General features: G+C 45.5%; 1 protein-coding gene across 2 annotated transcripts; it reads left to right on the forward strand.

Annotated features, from left to right (window-relative positions):
• Window positions 1–791: 791 nt before the first annotated feature.
• On the forward strand, window positions 792–23,562 carry c19h8orf34 (chromosome 19 C8orf34 homolog). Of its 2 annotated transcripts, XM_061805290.1 has the most exons (15): window positions 794–957; window positions 6,892–7,036; window positions 7,757–7,888; window positions 9,434–9,544; window positions 9,728–9,756; window positions 10,210–10,373; window positions 10,917–11,071; window positions 12,565–12,700; window positions 13,547–13,632; window positions 13,704–13,783; window positions 17,608–17,716; window positions 19,275–19,720; window positions 21,521–21,617; window positions 21,977–22,003; window positions 23,092–23,562. In XM_061805290.1, exons 1-15 carry the CDS (start codon window positions 889–891, stop codon window positions 23,097–23,099), a joined length of 1,794 nt encoding a protein of 597 aa, XP_061661274.1. In that variant the 5' UTR covers window positions 794–888; the 3' UTR covers window positions 23,100–23,562. The 2 variants fall into 2 exon arrangements, with proteins under 2 accessions (XP_061661273.1, XP_061661274.1); XM_061805289.1 differs by lacking the exons at window positions 21,977–22,003; window positions 23,092–23,562 and having other exon boundaries at window positions 792–957; window positions 21,521–21,745.
• The last annotated feature ends 1,944 nt before the right edge of the window (window positions 23,563–25,506 follow it).

Here is a 25,506-nt window from a genome sequence, read left to right on the forward strand (position 1 = left end):
TTGCAGTGTTATACATGCAAAGTATTAATTATAATAATGCATGTTTACTGACAGAAGGAGCAGCACAATGTCCATTGAGTTGATGCAAAAAGGTGGAAATATGATTTGAGATACAAATTTGACTTGTATCTAAAGGCACCAGTGTGCAGTATAAGCTTTAATAATCAATTTATGTCCTGCAAGGTTTTTGAAATGATTTTGTATATCTGACATGATTTTTATTTTTCAGTCAACCAAACCATATTTTCATAAATGGAGGCCGCGGGTGTACCTAACGAGCCGCCACCACGTCGTATTGATTGGCGCCGACTTGGACGTGGAACCTACGTCTTGTGCGGCGAGTTCGTTTATTTATTTATTTTTTGAATCCATCCATCCATTTTCTTTGCCGCTTATCCTCACGAGGGACGCACCCGGGACGCTCTACCAGCTGAGCCACCGTGCAGCCTCATTTTTTTAAAAAAGCATTAATTATCAAATTAAGCAGGTTGTCTGATTAACGAGTGACGCTGTAGTGCGCATGCGTGAGGAGAGAAGTGGGTTGGGGGGGGGGGTAGGGGGGTGCAGTCCACACGTGCATCGATCCAGAGTTGGGGTGGGGTGGGGGGGGGGGGGTGTGGACTTGGAAATCTCCGGCGCTTGCGCCTGAAGCGAGAGGAGCGAGCCGGTTTCCCGGGAGCCGGAGATGATCCCCGGCCGAGCCGGCGGCTGCGTGGAGCGTGCGGCGGGCGGCAGCCAGCGCTCCGTCTCGTTTTCCGCGTGAAGCCGCCTGAAGGACGAATGACGGCGGCTCCGCGGACGATCTCATCCCGTTGAAAGCTCTTCCGAGAGGGAGGGAGTCCCCCCCCCCCCCCCCCCTTTTTCCCCTTCCCCAACGGCACTTTCTCCATGGCGTCTCCGCAACAGTCCAGGATTCAGTCCTACCTGGAGAGGAACAAAATTGGGCAGTTGTTTGAGGTGAGTGCGCTTTCACTTCATGTTTACTTCATATCCGTTCATAAAGTAGATATCCGTATGCGTGCGTGGGGGGGGGGGGTCAAAAACACTACAGCGGTGCCTTGCTCATGGGGACACTGACGGAAGAGATCGAGCACCAAATTATAGCAACGACGCTTATGATGGTACTGCTGTTTTTCATGCATGCACGTGCCTGAATTTTTTTTTTTAACATGCAGATTTTTATGGTCTTTTTTTCATGGGCTATGCCCTTGTAATATTTTATATTTGAGTGTTCATTTGTGAACCACATTTCTGGAATAAGGACATATTTGTGTATTTATTTAGTTATTCGTGATTGGACTGCAATTTTAAATGCATTAACTTTATTTGTTTGATTCATGCTAATTGCCAGAAATCATTTTATGTATTCTGTATTGCAGTGATTTTTTTTTTTTTTAAAAAGATGTAGTTTTAATTTTTTTTTAATAGTTTATTAAATATTGGACAGCTATTTTAAAATTATATGCGTAATATTTTTCTCTTGTTGCATAAATGCCAGAATTTATGCAGTAATTTCTGATTGGATTACTAATTACAATGCATATTTTCATTATTTTATAAGTAACATGGATCTGAAATCTAATCTAATCCATGTCTGAGTTGCTTGTGGCATGCAACATTTTTTTACTTTTCAGTAATTTATGCACACTTGAACAATAGTTTAGCTTAATTTTGTTTTAAATCCATTTTATGCATACCTAAAATTTTTACACATTTTTTTTGGGCATTTTCTTGAAGTTTATATACTTTCATATAGCTCATATCCAATTTAAAGTTTTATGAGCTACATGCCTGAAATAAACTGATTACTTTATTGGACAGCTAATTTCAATTTCTACACATTTGAATAATTTAATAATAGCTAGAGTATGCAAATTACCTTTTTTAAAAAAAAAAGTATTTGTGTATATAATCAGACTGCAAATTTTAACATATACCGCACGTGTTTTCTATTTTTTTTTTTTTTTTTATGTACAGTATTATTATTTGTACCTTATTGTACTGCACCTGAGCCGGACTTGCGTAGACCGCTCCGGCTTTTTTTATTTTTATTTTTATTTTTTTGCCAAAAGCAAAAGAAGACAAACGGCTACATCACGGTCACACATTGTGTGCGTGTGCGTGCGCATGCGTGTGTGTGTGTGTGTGTGTGTGTGTGTGTGTGTCGTGCAGCCACCAGCTGAATGCGCCAAAGTGTCACATCAGCACTTTGTGATTATGTTACCGTACGCACACCGAAAGCGCACGCGAAGCAGATGTAAGGGCGGTGTGTGTCTGCAGCGCTACACAAATGCACACACAGTCACACACACACACACACACACTCCCGATGTCCATTCAAGACTAATTACACACTCAACACACACACACTCACACAACCGTCCCAGTGTGTTGAGTCAGTCACCAGAAGAACACGACGTCCGCTGTTATTTTTAACTGTGTTCGGTGATTAGTAACGAGCATAAACAATTGTTAAAAAAATGTTTTTTTTTGTAAAAAAAAAAAAAAAAAAATTAAAAGAATATTGTCTGTTTTTTCAACTAAATACAAAGAAAAATTTTGGGGGAAAAAAAAAGATCATTACAGTACTTAAAAAAAAAAAAATTCAATCAAGCTAACCTCGTCAAAGTCTTTGTCAATGTGAATCATAGTGGTTCTAGCATAGACCCGAGAGGAATGCCATGTTTTTTTTTGCATGCATCGGGCAGTGGACCATGTGAACCCCTCCCCCCCCCCCCCCTGAGCAGTCCTTTTTTCACGTCATGTCTCAACCGTATTGGTCGATTCTCACTGTACTGTTAATTGCCGTCATTCTTCTTCATCGTAGCCCTCACCAAGACAAACGAGCGCTATTAATAAACTACTCCAGTTCAACTTTGCCGTTGCTAACGCGGCGTGACGCCCCGCACCGCGGAATCTTTTATCCTTCACGCCGCCGAAGAAGTCCGGGTTCAAAGGGAGGAAGCCCGTTCGGGGGGAAAAAAACCACATTGACAAAAGTTCCGCCTAACGGTTGCTGTAAAATCACCCGAACGATTCTCCAGGTTTTGAGTACAATTCTGTCCGTGGCCGCGTTTGTAACTCAAAACATATCTCAAAGCGTCTCTTGCAATCAAAATGAATGGAAATGCCATCAATCCGTTCCGGCCTTCCGGTATATAATATACAAAAAAAAATGTTGAAAAAAATTGAACAGTATAACCCTATATGGGGCGGCGCAGTGGTTCAGCTTGTAAAGGATTGGCCTCACAGTTCTGAGGACCCGGGTTAGATCCCAGCCCCCCAACCCACCCACCCCTTGTGTGGAGTTCTTTTTGGACACACTAAATTGCCCCTAGGTGTGATTGTGAGTGCACCTGTTTGTCTCTACGTCCCCTGCGATTGGATGGCAACCAGTTCGGGGTGTGCCCTGCCTCCTGTCCGTGAACAGCTGGGATAGGCTCCAGCCCTCCCCACGACCCCCGTGAGGCTAAGCGGCAAAAGAAAATGGATGGATGGATAACCCTATATCATATTTCACTTTATACTCTCATACAAAATGGGGAAAAAAAAGTTGGCCATTGCGCTGCCACCTGGAGGAAATACGTTTTTTTTTAGCTCCTCAGTGCGGCACTAATATTAGTTGTTCTTCGTAGAGGATAAAGAACACATGACTGAGAATGTTTCTATTTTCTGTTTCTGCTGCACCATTTGTGTTCAAATATCCGCTTGGTTGACGGTTAGAAATGATTTATAGCGGAAGTAATTTGCATGCAAAGGATGCAGCGCAGCATATGTTTTCATCGCTTGTCACTTTTACACTTCTAATTGAGCAGTTTAAGTGATGCGATGTTAAGTATGATGTTTATCTTCATAATTTGTGTGTGGAGGAAAGTTTTCCTTGTTTTTTTTTTTTTTTCGGGACGAGGGGGAGGGGGGGGGCATTGCTCTGACAGCAGCTTCAAAGAGTAATTGCACGGAGCCGAGGCGTCCCGGGGCCAGGTGCATCATGGGAGAGTTTAGAGGATATGTCAAAGAGAGAGATGGAACGGGTCCAGCGCGGGGAGAGGGCGGCGAGGATGTGATTTGTGGAAGGACGGCGGCCCCGGAGAAGGACCGAGGCTGCATGCTAATGCGTTAGCATGCGTGTGGCATCGTGCGCGGACTCATGCGCAAACCTTGACCCACTTCCTCCTCCTGGATGGTCAATGACAGCCATAGAACATGTCATAGTAGTACTACAGTACTCTATGTGTTGAGAAAAAAAAAGGTGTGAGTACATAATTTAGCAGGCTTTTGTCCATTGAGCTTTCACAACTCCTTTCAGTCTTCAGTGCAGCACTAATATTAGTCGTTTTATGCAAATGATAAAGACTATATGACCGAAATTACTATTATATTATCTGTCAACGTGTTTCTGTAGTGTGTGTTCTATCCAGTTCTGTTCAAGGGCTATAGCGCCGCAGCGTTGATGCTATTTAGAGTTAGCATTAAGCTGGGCTATTTGGTTGTTTCAAGTTTAATTCGACAATAAGCTTTAAATGGCGGTGAATCTTGAAGCCTTTTTTTTTTTAAATTGTTTGCTAATTATGTTTAACAAGAAAAATCGGTCGCAGATCCCACGCCAGCTCCTTGAAAATCAGCTTAAAAATCACAACTCCTCTCAGTCTTCAGTGCAGCACTAATATTAGTCGTTCTATGCAAATGATAAAGACTATATGACAGAAATTAGTTATTTTGTCTGTCAACCTGTGTTTCTGTAGTATGTGTTCAATCCAGTTGTGTTCAAGGGCCAAAGCACAGCAGCGTTGATGCTATTTAGGGTTAGCATTAAGCTAAGCTATTTGGTTGTTTTGAGTTTAATTTGTCAATAAGTTTTAAATGGCAGTAAAGCTTGAAGCCTTTTTTTAAAATAATTGTTTGCTTATTATATTTAACAAAATCGGTCGCATAGCCCATGCCAACTGTTTAAAAATCAGCTAGCCGAACCGCTACACCGCCAAATGTAGACCTCAACCTGGATCGTGCCTCCAGTCAGTCGTTATGAATGGATTGTTGGACCGAGCCCTCCGCAGCTGCATGAAAATCAGCTACGTGAACCCTTGGACCTCTTCCAAGAACTTGAAACGGACGGGAAGAAGCTTCTACCGCATGATGAGTCGCGTGGTGTTTACACTCCGCATTCATCCGGATGTCTCGTCCCATCTCTCTTCCCCTAATGACCCTTTCCTCTTTTGTTTTTTTTTTTACACCCGGCCCAAATGACAGGCATCCATCACCCGCTAGCGCGTCACTTTCTACCGGCCAATATGAAATGTCAGCGCAATGACAAAGCAGCGGGTAAATAGCGTCCCCCACCGCGATATCTGACAGTTGTTATGATAGTCGGGAGGCGTTTCGCACGCCGACGAGTCATGATGAGAGCATGTCTGCGTTTTATAGCGCTAGACTGCGCGGGCGTGACGAGCGTGCCGATGAATTGTAGATTTCGCGCGACGCCCGAGGGACGGCGGCCGTAAAAATTGATTCATTTATTTTTGATCAGTCGAACGCGGAATCGGGTCGGTCTCGTTCCCAAAATTCGACGGCGGTGCAAACCGCTCCAAAGGGCAGGATGTGACTCGCTACGCTGCCGACGACAAAGCTCGTCGCTAGTCAATCCCGGGATGATTGTGAATGGGAATTGAGTCAACTATGTGAACCACTGCACTACTAATTCAGAAAACGTAGACTTCACCCTGGACTGGTCACCGGTCAATCTATTACATGAATAGGTTAACCACACAGGAAGCGACACCATCTTGAACTTCTTCTCTTCCCATGACTCGGCCATGTAGCGGGTCAGGGCTGTTATTGGGAGTCTTCTTTTGCACCCGCCAGGAGCTTCCAATGACACGGGGGTCCGTCCCTCGGCCGGCGGACAGACATTCAATTCCCGCCACCGCCAAGCAAAGTACCGCACCCCACAAGCGCTCAAATCTGCCTCATTCCCGTCTTAGCCGGGCGACCGCTCGTGGGCGGGGACGCAGTTTTTCCTAATATTCGATTCCGATCAGCTCTTGTCATCGGCATACAGAGCGACGTGCTTATTGTCTTCTGTTATGATGTCATAGCAGCCCGGTGCATTAGCTAAAGTCGGTCCGGCTGGATGCGGAACGCCAGATTGGACCTGCAATCAATACGCGCTGGCACGCGTCGTATTTTTTTTTTTTTTTTTCATACAGTACGGACGTGAGCCGCCTGCAGATTTTCAAGTCGGTCAGTCGGAGGGAGAATACTCCTTCCGCTGATAGATTTTGGACTCACACATGATGGAACTCTGCGGTCTGCCGGGCTTCGGGAGGTCAATCAGAGTTCATGCCTGGCACCAGAACGACTGACCATTTAGCATTAGCATATTAGCATATTGACTGCATTAGCACCTGTATGTTGTACTTATGTTAGCGTACAATTTGAATATGTAAAAAAAAAAAATCTTTATGAATCAGCCTTAGCATTTTCTTTACTCAATATTCTTTCTTGCTAGATGGTAGCTTACCACCATTCGCATTTTATAGCCTTACTACTGTATTTGGCATCAAGTGTAATCATGTGACCTTTCATCCACTCTCATTTTTACAAATAATTGATTACTTGTGAGAAAGTAATCCTCGTTTACTGACTTAGTGCCTGCTATACTCGTAAATTGTTAGCACGCTCGCATGTTTATCTTATTAGGCAATGATGTGCAGTACTTCTCATGGGTCTGCCATAGCACATTTGTGAGCATATCTTTCTACCTGTTAGCATCACAACTGTATGTCACCATTTTCTCGTCGCGAATCCGTGCGAGCTAGCATGTTAACTGCTCGTAATTTTAGCATTCCCATTTATTGGCAATATTGTCTTGCTTTTCCGCGCCGTGCCGTGCAGGAGCTGATGACGAAACTGATAAGCGAGACCCCCGACCGTCCCGTCCCTTTCCTCATCGAGCACCTCCAGAGCAAGCAGGACAGCCCGGGAAAGATGCACCGGGCGCTGTCCGGATCGGCAGCGCTGTGGGCCCAGAGCTCCCCGGGTGGGTATGCAACCCCAACGCACGTGTCGGGAATTTCACAACAAACTGCACTTTGGTAGAAAGGGAAGTTTGTGTAAAACAACAAAAACAAAATGGCCCATTGTTCATATAAACAAGCTCGCTTGATGCTAACACGCAACACAAAACACCATAGATGGGCTAACAAAGGGCTAGCATAGATGTCACGCTAGTTGTAAGCCTTGAAGTAAGGGGACATTTGCACTCTTGTAGACAGATAATATAACAATTCTGACAGGCACGTATTCTTTATCCTCTGCAACAACAACAAACAAAAAGATATGGATTTTTATATGGATGTTTTTTTCCAGGCCGTTGCTGATTCCGGTATTTGGCTGAATAAAATTCTGATACTCGATTTAATTTAGAAAAATAGAACACAACATTTGACTGTTTTACAAAACTTTGCCATTTTGTATTTATAACTTAACAGGAGAAAATAAATCCCCCAAAATTGGTTGTTATTTTTTTTTTATTGTATTTTTTGTTTGAATGTCATTATCTTTGTCTTGTCATAATGTGTTAGTGTAAAATAATTTTTTTTTTTTGCTCTTAGTGCTTGTATTGAAAAGGGGGAAAAAAAAATCAAATTACATGTTGAATTTGATTGTTTTTGTAATGAAGTAGCACTGGTTCGACTTTAAATCCAGCAATCAAGTATTTGTACTTCTGACCGTTGCACCTCTTCTGTGTGCTCCAAAGAAAGCAAAAACACCCGACGGGAGCCGCGCCACCGCGACAAGCCGCGGCAAAATCACCTCCGCCAACCCAAGAAGTCCAAAAGCGACCTGGCCGTGTCCAGCCTGTCGCCTCCCTCGCCGGAATCCAAGTCGTGTAAGTCGATCGGTTCTTCGTCGTCACGCGCCCGACCCGCTCGAAGTCCTCCTTTTGAATTTGACGTGATTATCTTCAGTTGAAATTTGTCACACTGCAACCCACCCATACTCAGACGCTTTATCACTCATTTAACAGGCTTTATTGCGTTTTAATTTCGCCGCGCAAAAATAATACATTAGGCGGCCATCTGTTACAAAACATATATTCACTTTATCCTAATAATGTGGGGGAAAAATGCGTTATGGTGAGGATTGCAATAATAAACGATGGCACGAGCGCGCTTGCAGTGCGTCGAAAACCGGAGACGTCGGCGGCGGGGTCAAATGTGGAGCATGTCGAGCGTTTTAATAATTGAACACGGGCGCCGCGCCTCTATTTCAGGCTGCGGTCAGCCCGAGAAACGAGGCTGCCGAGCGAGAAGACGCTTCGGAGCGAAGTGAAGGAAGCCACTTGGAGATTTTGTTGGCGGCGATGCTCGCCTCTCGGGCCTCCGCTCGGGAGTGGAATCCCATCAAAAATGCATTTCATAGGTGTTGGGGTGCGCGCGGCTCATGAAAAATTGAACGCGCGTTTGGAATCCGCGGAAGAGTCAGCCGGCGGCGCACCGGCGCGAATTGCCTGGCCGTGTCGCAAAAAGCGGAATTTCGCGTGATAAGACGCTCAAGCGAGGATTTTTTTTATTCAGGTCGACACGCTGACTTTTGTCGCTTTAGGGCCACCGTACTTCTGCGGGAGTGAGACCAAAAAAACGCACAGCTGGATTGTTGGATATTTCAATGTATTTTTTGGGAAACTTACTGGCAATGCAGAGAGTCCTCGGTCTACGACTGAGATCTGTTCCATCCATCCATCCATCCATCCGTTATCTACCGCTTTTCTGGGGGAAGTAGCTTCAGCAGGGATACCCAGACTTCCCTTTCCCCAGCCACTTCTTCCGCCTCTTCCGGAGGCATCCCAAGGCGTTCCCAAGCCAGCCGAGAGACATAGTCTCTCCACCGTGTCCCGGGTCGTCCGCGGGGTCTCTTTCCGGTGGGACGCGCCCGGAACACCTCGCCGGGCGGCATCCGAATCAGATGCCCCAGCCACCTCATCCGGGTCCTCTCGACGCATCGACACCGAGCCCCTCCTCGGATGACCGAGATTCTCAGTTGTTCTCCGAGGGAGAGCCCGGACAAGGGAGGGCGAAAAATGCGACGATACAAGCGTTTAGTGCACCGGTGTCAAACTCGAGGCACTGGGGGCCAGATCCGGCCCGCGAAGGCAAATCATGTATGTCAACTTCCACGATTTGTTGCGATAATCTGCAGCAAAATTTCAAATTGTCATATCATAAATGATATGGATTTTTGTGTTAGCAAACATGAACAATAGTTGGCAAAACCATTACTCTTGATTTCTGATTCAAAACAAAATATCACGAGGCCAAAGATTTTCATGGATTCACAGTCATACCTGCAGGCTACGAGTTTACCTCGTGTTTGTTTGCATTGTGAAGATTGTTGGTTGAAGTTTTGTTGTTTTTTTTTTTTTTTAATTTTCCAGTGCCTCAGTGCCCGTCGTGGGATTGGAGGGACAGCCGCGACCTGGACGAGCTCAACCACATCCTGCAGGAGAGCAAAAAGCTGGGCCGGGCCCTGGAGAGCCTTTCTCGCAGTGAGCGCTCCTCTTCCTCTTCCTCCTCCTCCATCTTGACGCGTACGATCGGCGGGAGACCTTTCTCTGCTCGTCGACCCCTGGCGGGAAATCCGAGCCGGGATTAAGCGGATAAGCTTACGAGATGGTTCGGACTCTCGAGTCTCACCTCCGCTTTCAGGTTTTCTCTTTGTTTTTTTGCAGGCATTGCCACCTGCGACGACATCGATCAGGTATGCCGATTTTTTTTTTTTTTCTTCTTCTTCTTTTTTTCCTTTTTGCTTTGAATTATTGACAAAAAAAATGAGGGCGGTGGAAGTAAACGCTCCTGCATTCACTTCACGACAAGCAGCAATTTGGTAGACGGTGAACAACTCTTGAAAAAGATAGCTTGCTAATCTATCTATCTATCTATCTATCTATCTATCTATCTATCTATCTATCTATCTATCATCTATCTATCTATCTATCTATCTATCTATCGATCTATCTATCTATCTATCTATCTATCTATCTATCGATCTATCTATCTATCTATCTATCACAGTGTTTTTTTTCTTTTTTCTTTTTAAATCAAATTACAAAGATTTTTGGTTCTTTTTTTTTGGGGGGGGGGGGGACTAGAATAACAACCAATGCTTTTCCGGTCACGTCTGTGTAACGACAAACATGTTGGTACCCCGTAGAACTTGGGAGGCTTCAACCCGGTGCTGCGCCCCCGAGTGGTGGGCGAGTGGACGGGCCGGGCCGAGGAGGACGCCGACCCGCTGGCCGCCGAGATGCTGCGGCCCCCCGTCCCGCGGGCGAAAAACCACCCGCGCCGGAGCGGGGACGGCCTTCCCGTCGCCAGGTCGGTCTGCGTTCGCTCGAAAAGACCTCACGTAGAAAATTTCCCAAAAACCGAATGTCAAAAGAAGAAGATCCCCCCAACACCCCCCCCCCCCCATCTGAATGACTGCGATAATCCCATTTCAAAGTCTAGCTCGAGCTCATTTTGAATGGGGAAAAACTGAGCGCGCGTCGCTCGAGGCCATCGTACACGCGCCGCACTTGTTAGCTTGTTATCGCGACGTTCGCCGCCCTCAACCGCGTCGTTCCTCGACCTCTCTTAAGGCTTTTTTCATTTTTTTTTTTTTAATTAAACGTGTTACATCTCGGTCTACGTCGGTGTGCGCGTGTGTGTGAGAGATATAATTTGCGCTGCGACGTGACTAATTAGCGGTGGATGAGCCCACGAAGCCATAAATCATATGTGGCGCACACACATTGCAAATAAGATTAGCCCGCGGTACCCTGGAGAATAAATCGCATATGTATTTATATATCTGTATCAAACGGATACATGAGCATTAGCGTAAAAGCCACTTCCTGTTGTGTTGTTGTCATCATCCAGTGTCAAGATGGCCGCCAAAGGGCCAAAGGAGCTGCAGCAGCATCACAGGAAGCTCCTGGCCGCCATGTTGGCGCAGGTGACGTCGGAACCCCTCGGCGGTCCCGTCGCCGAAGACGACATGGAGGAGGACGACGACGACGCCGTGGAGCTGTTGGGTAATTTGCGGCACATCGCGTTGTTATTTTTCATTTTTCATCTTTAGAGCGCAACGGTTTCTTTGCCAAGACTTCAAAAGTCCTCTCCGGTCGATTTAAGGACGGCAGAGCGAGGGTCAGTGGGAAAAACCACCGGAGGGTTTGCGGGTGTCATTTCGAAAGTCAGAATGTGGGCCACCGATGACTGATGGGGGGCCGGACTGGGACCGGGGCCCCTACTTATTGATCCGTGAAGGGCCCATCGATCAGTGCTCCCTCGCAGGCTTTGTTTTTGTTTGTGTTTGAGCCATCCATTTATGTATTTCTTTATTTATTTGGCAAGTCTGATGGAATTGTGATGGAAATGCAGAATTGTGGCTGGGCACCGCACAGGAGGCGTATTTGGAAGCATTTGCCGAGGGTGCCATCTAGCGGTGCGTACGTGTAATTAGTTTTTTTTTTGTTTTTTTTTTTAACCAGTGAAGTTTTCCGTGACACTGAAGTGCCAATTGCATAAATATGCTGTAAAAAATATGTAACTGAAGGAGTTTTGTGCAACTGAAATATTTTGTATAATTTAGATTTTTATGAAGTACGCTAGTATAACATTTGTGTGGTTAAAATGTACATTTTAAAGGAAAAAATATCAAAATAAAATACTTAAATAAGTACTAATTTTTATCAATATTTCTTTAGATTTTCTTTTCATTTTAATTTTTTTACCACTTTCCACAACCACAATAATTTCCGTTTCAAACATATCATCCTTGTGTCACATTCAAAAGACCGTATTTAATATCACTTTTATGATAATTCTTGCCAAATCTACCTCTTTTAATCGATCTTTGAGGTTTATTTTGTTAACCATCCGTCAGTGGGACGGGCACCCTTTAAAAGCGCAGTACTGTTTAGGACCGCTAGAGGGAGCCCTCGCTCACCGGGCACCAGCCCCGAACGAGCTTCTGTTGAAAGTTCACACATTTGCTGGCGGCTGCTGTCACGTGACCCCAACTTGATGATTAATAATCAGTGTTTTAAGAGAGAGAGAGAGAGAGAGAAAGATTATCAATAATAAAATAAAATGAAAAAAATGTGGTGAGAGGCAGTTCAAAGGTTTACACCAACTTCTATAAAACTTTCCATAATCCGCAGAGCTGTGATGTGTGCGCGGCGACATCTGATTCCCATCACACGTGTGTGTGTGTGTGTGTGTGTGTGTGTGGGTGGGTGTGGGCGCGCGTGTGTGTATGTGTGTGTTGGGGTTGGTTGGGGGGGGGGCACCATTGGAAAGTCGTAATGAAAAGTAATTCTGGAATCGTTTTTTTTTTTATCGCAAAGACAAACAAATGGATTTGTGTAGCTGTTGCGGAATCAGTTCTCACACACACACACACACACACACACGTTCAAAAATCATAAACAAAAAGCAAAAAAAAAAAAATCACCATGCGATTGTGTAGCGTTTCACTTTGTCCTGACGTGTGCCGCTGTCTCCTTTTTTTTTTTTCCCGCAGAGGACCTGGATGACCTTCGCATGGAAGGCGTGAGCGGCCCGGTTCCGTCCGGCTGTAAATTCAGTCAAGGGCGCAGCGCCTACCATGCGGAACCTCAGGCCAAAGTCACGCTCAACATCTGTTCTCGATGTGCCAAGTAAGCTTTTTTTGGGGGGGGGCGCGGGGGGGGTCACAGGTGAGCAACTGCATAATCTGATCTCCCGCGAACATCGGCATCATCGACGTCTGCGGGCGGGCACATATTCGCGCCTCGATGCCAGGCCGCGATAAGTCCCTATCGGCGGTTTGCCGGCGACGCCGGGCCGTCGCGGGCCCGCGCGGCGTACCTTGTTTGGGCTGCGGCGGCGTGCTCGTTTCCTCCTGGGCGTCCTTATCAGCTGGGGTTGTTTGCGCGAGTCCCGCACCGGGCTTGAATGCTATCGCGGGATCGCGTGCTCGCGGTCGATGCGACGGGATGATTTTTTTTTTTCCCGGCGCGTAGTTTACACGGCGCGACTTCGCGTTGGCGTTATCGTCTGTTTGTGTCGCTCTTTACCTCATCACTGAATCTTTGTGTATATAAAAAGTTTATTGTTTGAATTATTTTATAATCTACACAAACCGCAGCGTAAAATGAGCGTTCCTTCCTCCTGATAATTTGTGAGCTATCTAAGTGATTTTTGGCATGCCGTCATAATGACAACATGTGCTAGCGTTATGCTAGCATAGCAATAGGATGACTCGCGACAATCGAGCTAGCCATAACACGCATTATTGAAAAAAAAAAAACAATCGAGGAAGATATCACGTAAACAGACTGATTCCATCTCGGTCCAGTATTTTCTTTTGGAGTTTTTTTTTTTTTTTTTGAATTATTTATTGACCCGCAGTAGTCACGTTGTCGGACTTTCTTACTGCCCCCCCCAAAAAAATGGTCGGATGATGTCAGAGCGTCACAATGCGCGCTAGCCGTTTACGGTCGCTATCGTGTGCCGTTGCGCAGGTTGCAGGGCGACAGCCTCTCCGCCAGCAGGTCCCAGGACCCCCTGCGGCCTGACGGGACCCACCGAGCCGGGCCCGACATCTCATGTGAGTTGCCCGCCGGACTCCGGTCCGTCTCCAGGTCCGCGCAAAGTGAATCGAGTCTCGTTTTCTCGCAGCCGCGTTGCCCGGGGCGGACTCTTCGGCGGCGGCGGGACGCTTGCAGGAATGCGAGGCGCCATCTCAAGTGTCCGGTTCTGTAAGTCTCACGTGACCAACTGGAGCGCGGCCATCTTGATGCACGAGTTATATCACAATAGGATGACGTATTTATGAGTCATGGGAGTATGTTTGCTTTTGCGAAAGCCCGCAGGCGAGTAAGTTACACTCGCTAGACACATTAGCGAGGCCTGCGTGAGCTACTAATTTTTAAAAAATGGGCTCCAACATGATCTGTTTCAGGGTGTTGGTTCAAAATGTCTTCCTACAAAGTCATGGAGATAGAATTGTAGTGTTTCACATCCCTGATTTGTGCGTGGCTGACGTTGGATCAGTTTTAATCCGATTGTCCCGTTCATGATCACCTTGGGATTGACGGGAAATAAATCCAAATTGTGGACTGCCGTAGTTGTGCCTAGTGTAGTGGTTCACATAGCTGGTGATGGATCAGTTCCCACTCAACACCTTGTTCATCATTATCCTGTGCTTGATATTGTGCTTTCCATCGGTGGTGTAGCGGATCACGTAATCGACTTTTCATGTAGCGGGCGCGGGGGTGAATTCACACGCGATGATCCACGGTGTCGACCGCCTCATCCCCTGCTCGTGGATCACATGTACGACGTTTGCGTAGCAAGCGTGGGATGAATCTGCACCCAATTCCCAATCAGTCCTTGGTGTAGTCTACCATTGGTAGTGCAGTGCTTCACGTAGCTGACTTTTTTTTATAGTTGGTTTGGGATTAGTTCACCATGGGTTTGATTAGACTAACTTTGCTATTGCTAATGTAGTGCTTCACAAAGCTGCTGACCTTTGTATAGCCAGTGTGGGGAACACTTCCTACGCATTCAAAAATCACCGCGGGAACAATTGGCAATCAATCCGACGTGTAGACTCCCTTCTAGCGTAGTGGTTCACATCGCTAACAAAGCAGTGACAGTACATTGACCGACCGAAGTGGGCGCGAGGAGACGTTTTCACTTGCGTTGTGCACGTGGCGCACATTAGCGGCTCGCGCCCAAGGAGGTGCGAGATAGTTTAGTCGCGCTACTCACCGAGCGTACGGGGGGGGACACACGATTAAAAGCTTTTCTTTCATTTTTGCAAACGACGCCTCGCGCCCCGTCGGCCGCTTTGATTCGGTCTGCTCCCAGTTAGCGTGGAGCCTGCCCGCATCTGCCGCGCACAACCGAGTCGCGTCTCGGCTCCGAGCCCTTTTTTTTTTTTTTTTTTTTTTATTAACTTGATTTTGAAAAAAAATCTACCACTTATATCGGAGCAATTATGACAAGAAAAGACCGAGAGTGTGAGGAATACTTTTCGGAGCGTTCCGGGCGTCTTTGCGGCAGCGGACGTGATTAACGCCATGTGACGAGGCCTGATAGCTAAACGATCGCACAAAAGTCACCAATGTGAATTTTATCATGATATAAATTATAGGTAGAATAAAATAATAATAAAAAAAATATACGTATATAATTTAGTAAATTGTTGCCAAATAGATTTGAATATCTTAATTGACTTAGTATTTAATGATTTATTATAAACTCATTTTTCAAGTTTAGTGAACTTTTGGTACTAGTACTTTGATTTATTTTTACTGCTACTTTTTGAAAATGTTGCTCTATAATTCATTACAATTTATTTTTGTTTCCAGTTGTGTATATATAAATAAATATTGATTTTGAATGATTATAAATCCCCCCAAAAATGTTTTAAATCCTTTATTTATTGCCAGGTAAATTCCAGGATAATGTACATTCTCATGTATTATTGCTGGACTGTAATTTGAGATTTTGTAATTTTTTTTTTTCACTGGTCCCACTTAGACCACAAGTGCCATAATTTAAAAAGCAAAAATGTGCGATTTCTTTATTTATTTTTTATTCCATTTCTTGTGAATGATGGTGTGTTCTCCTGCACATGTCCCGAATTTAGGTTGTTAAAGCTGTTAATGTTTTTTTTTTCCATTTTATTTTATTATTTTTCATCTGGCGCGCTCGCCTCTTTTTCCCAAAGGTGATAAATGCTCCGCAAACACGACAAAATGTCCCGAAAGATTCAATTTCATGGATTGATAATTTTTTTTGCATCAAACCTGTCGCCTGAGTGACGGCGCCATCAACGCAGCTTGCCATTTGTCCGCCGCGAGCGGGAAAATGAGCGTGACGCGAGGCCTTGCGGCTGATGGAAGGCAGACGCTGTTGTGTGACGCTTTATGTTCCGTTTCCACGGCGACCTGGCGATACACCGCGTGGCCCCAATGTTATTTATTATGATGATGATTTTTTTTTCCTTTTTCTTTCCTTCTCCTTCCATTTTATTTCGTTTCATTTCACCCGCAGCCCGTCGCAGGACGACGTCACCCGTTCGACACGCGCCGGCTCGGAACGGGAGCCGCCGCTGTCGGGGTTGCGGGGCAGATTCCCTCGGCGCTCGCGTAGCGTGCGATCAGACCACAAAACGCCACGCGCCGCGACAGTGACGACAGTGTGGAAAGCGCCGACGCGGAAACAGGACTTCAGAACAGGCCTTCTCGATTTTGTGAAATTCTATATCGCGTAAAGATTAACAGAGCTGACTTTTGTGTAGTTTCCTGTATGCAGTCTTCCCTTGCTATTGATAGTGTAGTGGTTTGTGTAGCTGCCTTACATCACTGCAATGCCATGAGTTCCAACCCCACAGCTCATTTACAATCATCATGGCCGTAACTGGCAACCGGCTTAAGGTGTTGGCTACCTTTGGAACTAGATAATGTAGCGGTTCACATAGCTGACATTTTTTTGTTGCACAGGATCTATTCCAACTCAACACTTTAATTCACACAACGCCAAGATTGACTGCCAACCAGTCCAGGATGTAGTCTACTGTTTTCATATAGTGTAGGGGTTCACATAGCTGACTTTTTTTGTTGTTGTTGCACGGGATCTATTCCCACAACGCTGAGATTGACTATCTACCAGTCCAGGATGTCGTCTAATGTTTTCATACTGTGTAGTGGTTCACGTAGCTGACTTTTTAGTTGCACGGGATCTATTCCCACTCAACACTTTCATTCACACAACACTGAGATTGACTGGCTACCATTCCAGGATGTAGTCTACTATTTTTAATAGGGTAGTGGTTCACACAGGTGACTTTTTAGTTGCACGGGATCTCTTCCCACTCAACACTTCAATTCACACAACGCTGAGATTGACTGGCTACCTGTCCAGGATGTAGTCTACAGTTTTCATATAATGTAGTGGTTCACATAGCTGACTTTTTAGTTGCACGGGATCTATTCCCATTCAACACTTCAATTCACACAACGCTGGGATTGACTGGCTGGCTACTAGTCTGCTGTTTTTGTATAGTGTAGTGGTTCACGTAGCTAACTTTTCAGTAGCTGGTTTGGGATCCGTTCCCACTAAACAACCCATTCCCCATCGCCTCGGGACGGCCCGGCAAACCACTCCGGGGCCTTGACTGCATTTACCACAGATAGCGTAATGGTTCACAAACGCACTACGGAGGTTGCCGTCTACATGTGTTTCATATGATTCTCGGTTTTAGCGCGTGATCACTGTTGATTTTTCGTACCGTCCACGGAAAGCCACCGAGAGGCGCCGCGCTTCCCCGCGGGCTCCCCGACGCGCTGCACGCTTTCATCTCGGCCCTCTGCGGTTTTTTTTTTTTTTTTTTTTATACAGCCCGTAAAATAATAGCAGATACGCCTCCCTTAGTTCCAGTAATGGCTGAAAATGATATGAAAGGAGCTTAATTGAAGGCTTGCTCACTATTTCTTTTTTTTTAATTTCACTTCTTCACTTTCTCTGTTTTCTGCTTATAACACCCCCGACCCCCCTCCCGCGCCTACTATAGCGTCAGCCAGTCTGGGAGTCTGATCTCAAAGCGAAGAGGACTGGTGGTCCACTCCTGGGGGACCCCCTCTTCTCCAAGGAGCTGGAGAGCATGGGCAAGCAGCTCGCTGGTATGCCTTTGCATTATGTCCAATATTTTAATTTAGCCATGCGTAATCATAATTTTATTTGTAATAATCGTGAACGACGAGCTAATATCGCGGGCAAATATTTTGAAAAAACGTCGACCCCTACTACAGCTCCACGAGGTGTTGTGACCGTTGTCGCCGTGCGTGTTACGCTCCCCCTCAGTGGCCAATGCTCACAAACTCAATTCTAAACAAATTATTATTATTATTATTATTTAAGGGATTCGAACGTGGGCGCATAGCTCGAGCCGCAAATGACGACGCGGACATCTGCGCGAAAAAAGCCGAGCGACGAGTCACGGGGGGCGCCTGTCGACGCCGACGAGCGCATTTATCAATCCCATAAAAGCCTGCGCGGGAATCGAGCAGGAATGTCGGCATGTGTGGCCCCCCCCCCCTCCCCCCTCCCCCCCCCCACGAAGACAACCACATGCCTTGATATTGTTATAAACTGATTATTATTTGTCCTCTCGCATACCATCGTTATTTGAAGCATATTGTTAACACAATAGGGCGGCAAAATGCGCCCCCCTCCCAACCCCCGCCCCCCCCCCCCCCCCCCCCCCCCCCTCCCGGTACAGAGATCTGCTCACATGGTTTTCGTTTTGCGCGCGTTTGACGTCGGGCTCCCGTCGGGCGTCTGAACGAGGTAATTGCGCGCTTTCGGGCCTTTATCAGCCGCTAACACGTTCCACGTTTGGGCTCGTTGGCGCGCTACACTATTGTACTTCATAAATATACACAGTAATTACATTGTTAAAGAGTGGAAATGATCAAAGAAATTGTAGAATTCCGAGAAAATAAAATACAAGAAGAAGACGACTTAGTAAACTGAAGTAATTTTTGTGGGTTTTTGAATAGGTTAAAAAATATATGCTGGTCTGTGTTGCTACATTGCCTGTCTACATGTGTTGCTGCACTGTCTGTGTTCAAATATCTGTTGCTTCGACGGTTAAAATGACGACCGCAACATAATCATAATTTTAATGAAGGCTCAGGGCGGCTTAGGTGGGTAAGATAATATAAAATAAAAGTTCATCTATCTTTCTATCTATGTATTTTTAATTTAGTATACTTCATTTTTGGGAGACCATTTAAATGGTTAAATGCTTTAATTTTAATTATTTCATTTAAAATAATTTGATATCTAAAAATATTCAGTTCCACACGTTATCGTTTACCTTTTTATCTTAACTTTTTAATTGGTTCATATTTTATGAATATTCGGATGACCATTTTTCAACATTCCCATTTCTTCCAGGATTTTTTTTTTTTTTTGGTATAAATTAATTTTACTTTATTTTTCAAATGTTTCTTTCTTCTTTTAATTTATGACATTTTCAACATGTTTATATTTTAGTTAATTTTTCTACAGTTTCAAAGTGTTTAAATGGCATAATTGTTCATTTTTTTTAAATGATAAATGAATGCAGATTAAGTACTGCCCTTTTTTGTTTTTTAGCTCAGCTCAGCTGTTTTTTTTTCTTCGCATTTTTATTTTTTTATTTTTTTTACGCAAATATGTATTTATTCTGCGCAGAGGTCGAGAAGGACTTGGCCAAGCTGGCGGAAGCGGGCAAGATGAGCAGTCGGAACAACCCCCACGGCCTCCGCCACGGTCCTCTCGTCCACCGGACCCTCCCCGACACGTTGCCCCTCACCAGCCTCCTCTGCAGGCCCCACTCGCCGGGCGGGGGCGCTCTCTCGGGCAAGGGGTGCGGCGCGGGGCTCCCCCTGCCCAGCCCCAGGTCGGCATCCCCGCGGTCGGGCGGCCGCGTCGTCGGCAACCCCGGCGGCAGGACGCTCCTCACGCCCGGCAGCCTGCGCTCGGGCTTCGACCCTCACAAGGGGGTGACGTTCAGGAGGTCCCGGAGTCGCCCGGTGACGCCCACCGGGCAGCCCGCCCGCACCCGACGGTTGCTCACGCCGCCCGGGCTCAGCACCACCGACAGCCTGGGGGCCAGCCTGAGGGCTTACCTGTCTGAGGTGGGTGCCGCATGACCACAAAAGATTAAAAAAAAATATATAAAATAAAATTCTACTGTGTATATATATTTTTTGGAACATTAATTGGACCCTCTAAATTGCCCGTAGGTGTGATTGTGAGTGCAGCTGTTTGTCTCCATGTGCCTAGCAATTGGCTGGCAACCAATTCAGGGTGTACCCGTTGACAGCTGGGGTAGCGTGCCCCGCGACCCTTGTGAGGAGAAGCAGCTAAGAAAATGAATGGATGGATATATTTTTGGAAATAGATTGGTGGGGTGCAAAAAATGTAATAATTTGAAAAAAATAAATACTTTAGTGAAGTTTTCTTCTTTTGAGGGGAACATCTTTTCTTCACACCCCGCAGTCTTGCAAAAATTTCAAAATTCCAAATATTTATATTTTGCGTTACAGTAACGCTCAACAAGGAATAAGATGAAAGAAAAATGATTGGCACTTTGTATTGTCACGTCTTTTGTCTCTGGTTGTTTTTCCTCAGACGCGGTGGTTTCTTATATAATTAGAAGTCCACGATGGGACCGGAGATGATGTTTTTTTTTTTCTTCCACAGTTCATATTTATCGTATGCGACTGTCAAGTTTTATTTTTAACATAGTTAACAGTATTTCTGATTTTTTTTTTTTTAATTAACAAAAAAAAAAAAAAACAATCCTCCATGTTTATATTCTAGCAATAAAAAATGGACGAGCAGGACACCCGGTGCATTTAAAATGGCGCATATTCCACGAAATGCTCTGGGAAGAGTCCGACCGTGTGCTCCAAGAGGCCCCGTGCCAGGGCACCGTTGGCGGTGGGGGGGGGGGGGGGGGGGTAGACGTTGGCATTGACTACAGAGGGAATATCACACATGGGCTTCGTGTGGGGTTTCTGTGGCGGTAACTAGTAGTAGGGCGTCAAGTCTCGCGGTGGGGAAAAGCCAGTCTGGCATCAAGGAAAAAAATGGGGGGGGGGGTGGAAAAAAGGAATTTCTCACTCATAGCTTTCCTTTCATGTAAAGCGCCACTGGTGAATATGAGAGGGAAGCCCCTTTCAAAGGCTTCATTAATGCCAGTGTGCTGGAAATCAAGCGCACCCCCACTCGGCTTTTGGGAGCCCGCCCAACTGTGGAGAAAAGAGCCATAACGCAGGCAAAAATACAAAATTCAATTGTAGCTCGTTCATGATAGAGAGGAAAAAAAACAACTGCATTCATTTCAAGAAAATACTTTTTTTTTTTCAATTAAAACACTTTTTAGAAAGAAAAAGTTTCTACTTTTCAAAAGAATCTTCAGTGTTATCTTTCTGCTTTTTTTTTAAACAAATGTAGTATTTCTTCAGGAAATATGCTATGTTTTTGTTAAATTGTTCACAATTGTCAATTTTTTCAAGAAAATGTAGAAAACAGGTGTGTAAAAAATACTTTTTTTGTCAGTTTTTTTTTATCTGCAAATTACTTATTTGTGTGGGGAAAAATGGTCAATTTCAATCGCACAAAACAATTTTTGCGATTTGTGCAAACATTTTTTCTGTTGTTTATCTTTCCCTCCCCTTCTCGAAAACTTTAACGTTGCAATTTTTGTTTTGCAGGTCCAAATAATAGTGGGAAAAGTTTTTGAAATCACTTTTTTTTTTACATTTACCATAATAATAAATCATCATAATAAATCAACTACAGATGAACCCTGAGCCACATGCTGCTTCACCCCATCCAAAATCCTGATCCGATCCCACGCAGCACGTGATCCCCCTTGAATGATGAAATCCTTTTTATTTAATTTTTTTTTTCCCACTCGCGTGTTTCAGAACGAGTTCTACCAGCAGTTGCAGGCCATCCGGCAGCCGTGGCGCATCCCCAGCGACAGCGACAGCGACGTCGCCGAGCCGCCCGAGCGAGACAAAAGTGAGCCGCCTCTCCTTCGCAGACGCATTACATCACCGTTACGGGAGAAGAATTCCGTCGAGATATGTATTTTTACAAATAAATAAAAGAACCGCTGTTGCCGGGGAAACATAACTCTGGCGGTGACTCGTCTTACGTAATGACAACAATGCTGACAACGGCCGCGCGCCGGGAGCCACGTTGAATTAATCACAGTGGGAAAAGCTGACAAAATCATAAGAAAAAAAAAAAAAAAAAACATTTTGCGGTCTTCTGATTATCGTGTGTGAGAGCCTGAAAAATGCACGAGTGATTTCATGCGAGATATTGCGACGGGCCAATGAAAAATGGTTTGAAGTTGTCCTCGTGTCCTCCCCCAGGTGCCAACATGAGATCGGTCTTTTCAGGTGAGTCCCTGCCGCCGTCTGCCGGTGACCTCACGTCTTGAACGCGTTGACCCGAGCGAGCGGCGCGGAAGCCGCCGAGCCCGTTTCGTTCAATTAATCCTGGCGAGCGCGAGCGGGGCCCCTTGCCCGCTTCCATGAAGTCACGCCGGGGCTACGGCGTTTACGCGCTCGCAGACCGCCGATTCGGGTCTGTCTGCGGTCGCTCTCTTGTGGCCGCCGAGGTGCTGCCCGCAGTTTTGTAGCGTGCCAGCCCGGGAGGGAGATGCGAGAGGACGCCGCCGCTTGGCTGTCGCGAGAAGGCACTCCTGCGACTCCCCCCGTGTCGCCACGGCAACCCACTTCAAGCCAAAGCCCGGCCCATCTATCAAAAAATGATCGCCCCCCCTACTTGCTCGGTGTTTGCTTTTTGTGCAACGCAGCACACAGCCTTGAACTCAAACCCTCCTCGAACATTTTTGCTGCATTTTCCATCATTTTAGTTTTTATATTTCGGGACCACCGTAGTAAAATCCCGTCCGTGCCGGCTCACCGAAAATGACGTAGCAGAAATGACGCATTTTACGGAGCACTCGGTGGGAGCGTTGACCCCTCGTCTCCTCGCCAGTTTGCCTGGTTATGATTATTATTATTTTTTTCAATTCTTTCTGAGTAGTTGAGGAGCAATGACTATTTAAACACAAATGATGCAGCAACACATGGAAACTATCGCATTGGGTCACTCGCAAGGCGAGATACCGCTGCATTATCTCCAAAGTTATGATTCGCCGATTTATGATTATTTTTTTTAATTCTTTGAGTACCTGAGGAGCAACGGCTATTCAAACACAAATGGTGCAGCAACACATGGAAACTATAGTGTCGAGTCCTTGCAAGGCAAGATACCACTGTATTATCTTCAAAGTTATGATTGTCCGATTTATGATTATTTAAAAAAAAAAATCTTTCTGAGTACCTGAAGAGCAAAGGATATTTAAACACAAATGGTGCAGCAACACATGGAAACTATAGCGTCGAGTCACTCGCAAGGCAAAATATCACTGTATTATCTCCAAAGTTATGATTCTCCGATTTTTCTGTCTCGTTTTCAGGCCTGTGAAGACGGCGAGGATCCCGTCCGACAATTATGCAAGCCGCCGGATATTTTAAACAAATTCCGTTATTTTTATAACTCCTGCGAATGAGATTGTACGTTTTTTTTTTCTTTTTCCACCAATATTTCATAGACTGTTACTATCTGATCTTTTTTTTTTATTATTTTTTATTTTTGTTCGCTCTTTAGCATGCTATGGGACTCCATGCATGGCTGCGTTTTGCGGTTTGAAAACGTCTTCCGAGGGAGCGCCGGGGTCAAATTTTCAAATTTGCTCCGCGTCCGAAAATGACCGCTCACGATTTGGCGCTATGAAAGATGTTTTCAAACACGGAGGAAGCTAAATGAATGCCGGTATGCTAATAAAACGATCTGATGACTTTTCACTTTGGTTCAAATTGACTTCGAGGAAGCTTTTTTCATCACAGCACCACCTGGTGGATCTGGCGGGTCGCTACGGCGCTCAGGAGCTGCCCCAGACGCGCGCACACTTACACGATACATTTTTATTTAGCGATGAAACCACAGCGAGTGATTTCTTTCTTTTTTTTTTTTTTTTTTTTAATCCACCGCAGCTCCATCTGCTGAGTCGCACCGGTGCCTTAATCTCGCTAAAAACTTCTTTTCGACCTTCGCATTCCGCATTAGCAGCGCGCCACAAATCCATACGCCGAACGTCCACAAATCAACCGTTTACGCTCGCGCTGCTTTTTTTTTTCCTCTCAGTTCATATTTCTTCTCCGCTCGTCCGTTTATGTCAGCGTTTAAAAAAAAAAAAAAAATCAAAGCGTGTGGACGATCTGGAAGGAGATGAAGACTCGAGTTCCCGCCGCAGATGTCGCTCAAAACGCGAGCGCTTTATCTCCATCTGCTCGCGTCTGCGTATTTACAAGTCGTCGCCGATTGCTCGCTCTTGACCGCACGTGTCATTTGAATGACAAATCAAAGGGACCATGTCGGGTATTGCGATCGTCCCCCCCCCCGGGACCACCGTTCCGGCTTTACGTAAGCCCACGCGAGGGCCACCCAGGCGGCGGCGGCGGCGGCCCAACAAAAGCGGAGGGATGGCCGGATAATACATGTAGCATATAGCATTAATAAGGCTTTAGTATTTGATTCGGTCCTGCGAGCGTGTGTAATGTTCAACTACGGTGGCCTGGACACTTTATTCCGTACTAATGTAATGCAATAAGAGCTATAGCAATAAGAAGATGATGATAAAGCAAGAGTTATGATAATATCCAGCAAAAATACAAACGAAAAGGTAAAAAAAAAAAATCCATAAATTTTGGCTAGCTCAGTTAAATGAAGTCTTTAAGTAAATACAATAACACGCCCGCATATTACACATTTTAATACATGGAAGGACAGATATGTGTAGTAATAATAATGGATATAAAAATATGATGAATATAAAAACAAAAATTGACGGGGGCTCAGCTGGTAAAGCCTCGGCCTCACAGTTCTGAGGTCCCGGGTTCAATCCCGGACCCGCCTGTGAGGAGTTTGCATGTTCTCGCCGTGCCTGCGTGGGTTTTCTCCGGGTGGGCGCTCATCCCAAAAACATGCGACATTAATCGGACACCCTAAATTGCCCCAAGGTGTGATTGTGAGTGCGGCTGTTTGTCTCCATGTGCCCCGCGACTGGCTGGCGACCGGTTCAGGGTGTACCCCGGCCCTCCTGCCCTGTTGACAGCTGGGATAGGCTCCGGCACTCCCCGTGACCCTCGTGAGGATGAGTGGCGAAGAAAATGGATGGATGTATAAAAAAAAAATAATGCCAAGGTTAAAAAAAAGTCATAATCACGGCTTGCTCATGGAGCGTCGTCATATCAAAACTTCACAAACCTTTTTACCCAAGATTTCTCCAAATGAAGAGAAGAATGTTTTAGAACCATTTTTAAAAACTGTAAAATGTTATTAAACCCTTTTAATATGGGAAGGACTCCAAATGGCGTTTGTTGACCCTCAAACGCTACCCAAGGGACGCCTTTGAAGGTAAGCTCATGTCTTTTTCCAATGATCTTCTGTACGCACAACTCATGTGAGGATAAGCGGTTCGGAGAGAATCGAACGAACAACTTATTGATTGCCGCCTCAGACTTGCGTTTCGCCGGGCTAACTGTGGCGACCCGGGTCAGGATTTCTCATCTCCGTTTCGGCTATTTTGGCTTTTCACGGATGTTTTTCTTGGCATTTATGTGCAAATTAAATAAATCTATTGTTCCTCACTTGGGATTGTTTTTTTCGGGGAGTTTATGCCCCATTTCGGGCCCACGTTGGGCTTTATAGAGTCCTTTCGTGTCAACATCAATTGTTTTGACGTGCCGAGTTCAAAACGAGCGAAACGCGGTCGCATGATCCTCAGAAACGTCGTGTATTGTTGTTCTAAATCCAGGAAGATTACTTAGCA

Source organism: Syngnathoides biaculeatus, chromosome 19 (assembly GCF_019802595.1).
Source record: "Syngnathoides biaculeatus isolate LvHL_M chromosome 19, ASM1980259v1, whole genome shotgun sequence".
Lineage (NCBI taxonomy): Eukaryota > Metazoa > Chordata > Actinopteri > Syngnathiformes > Syngnathidae > Syngnathoides > Syngnathoides biaculeatus.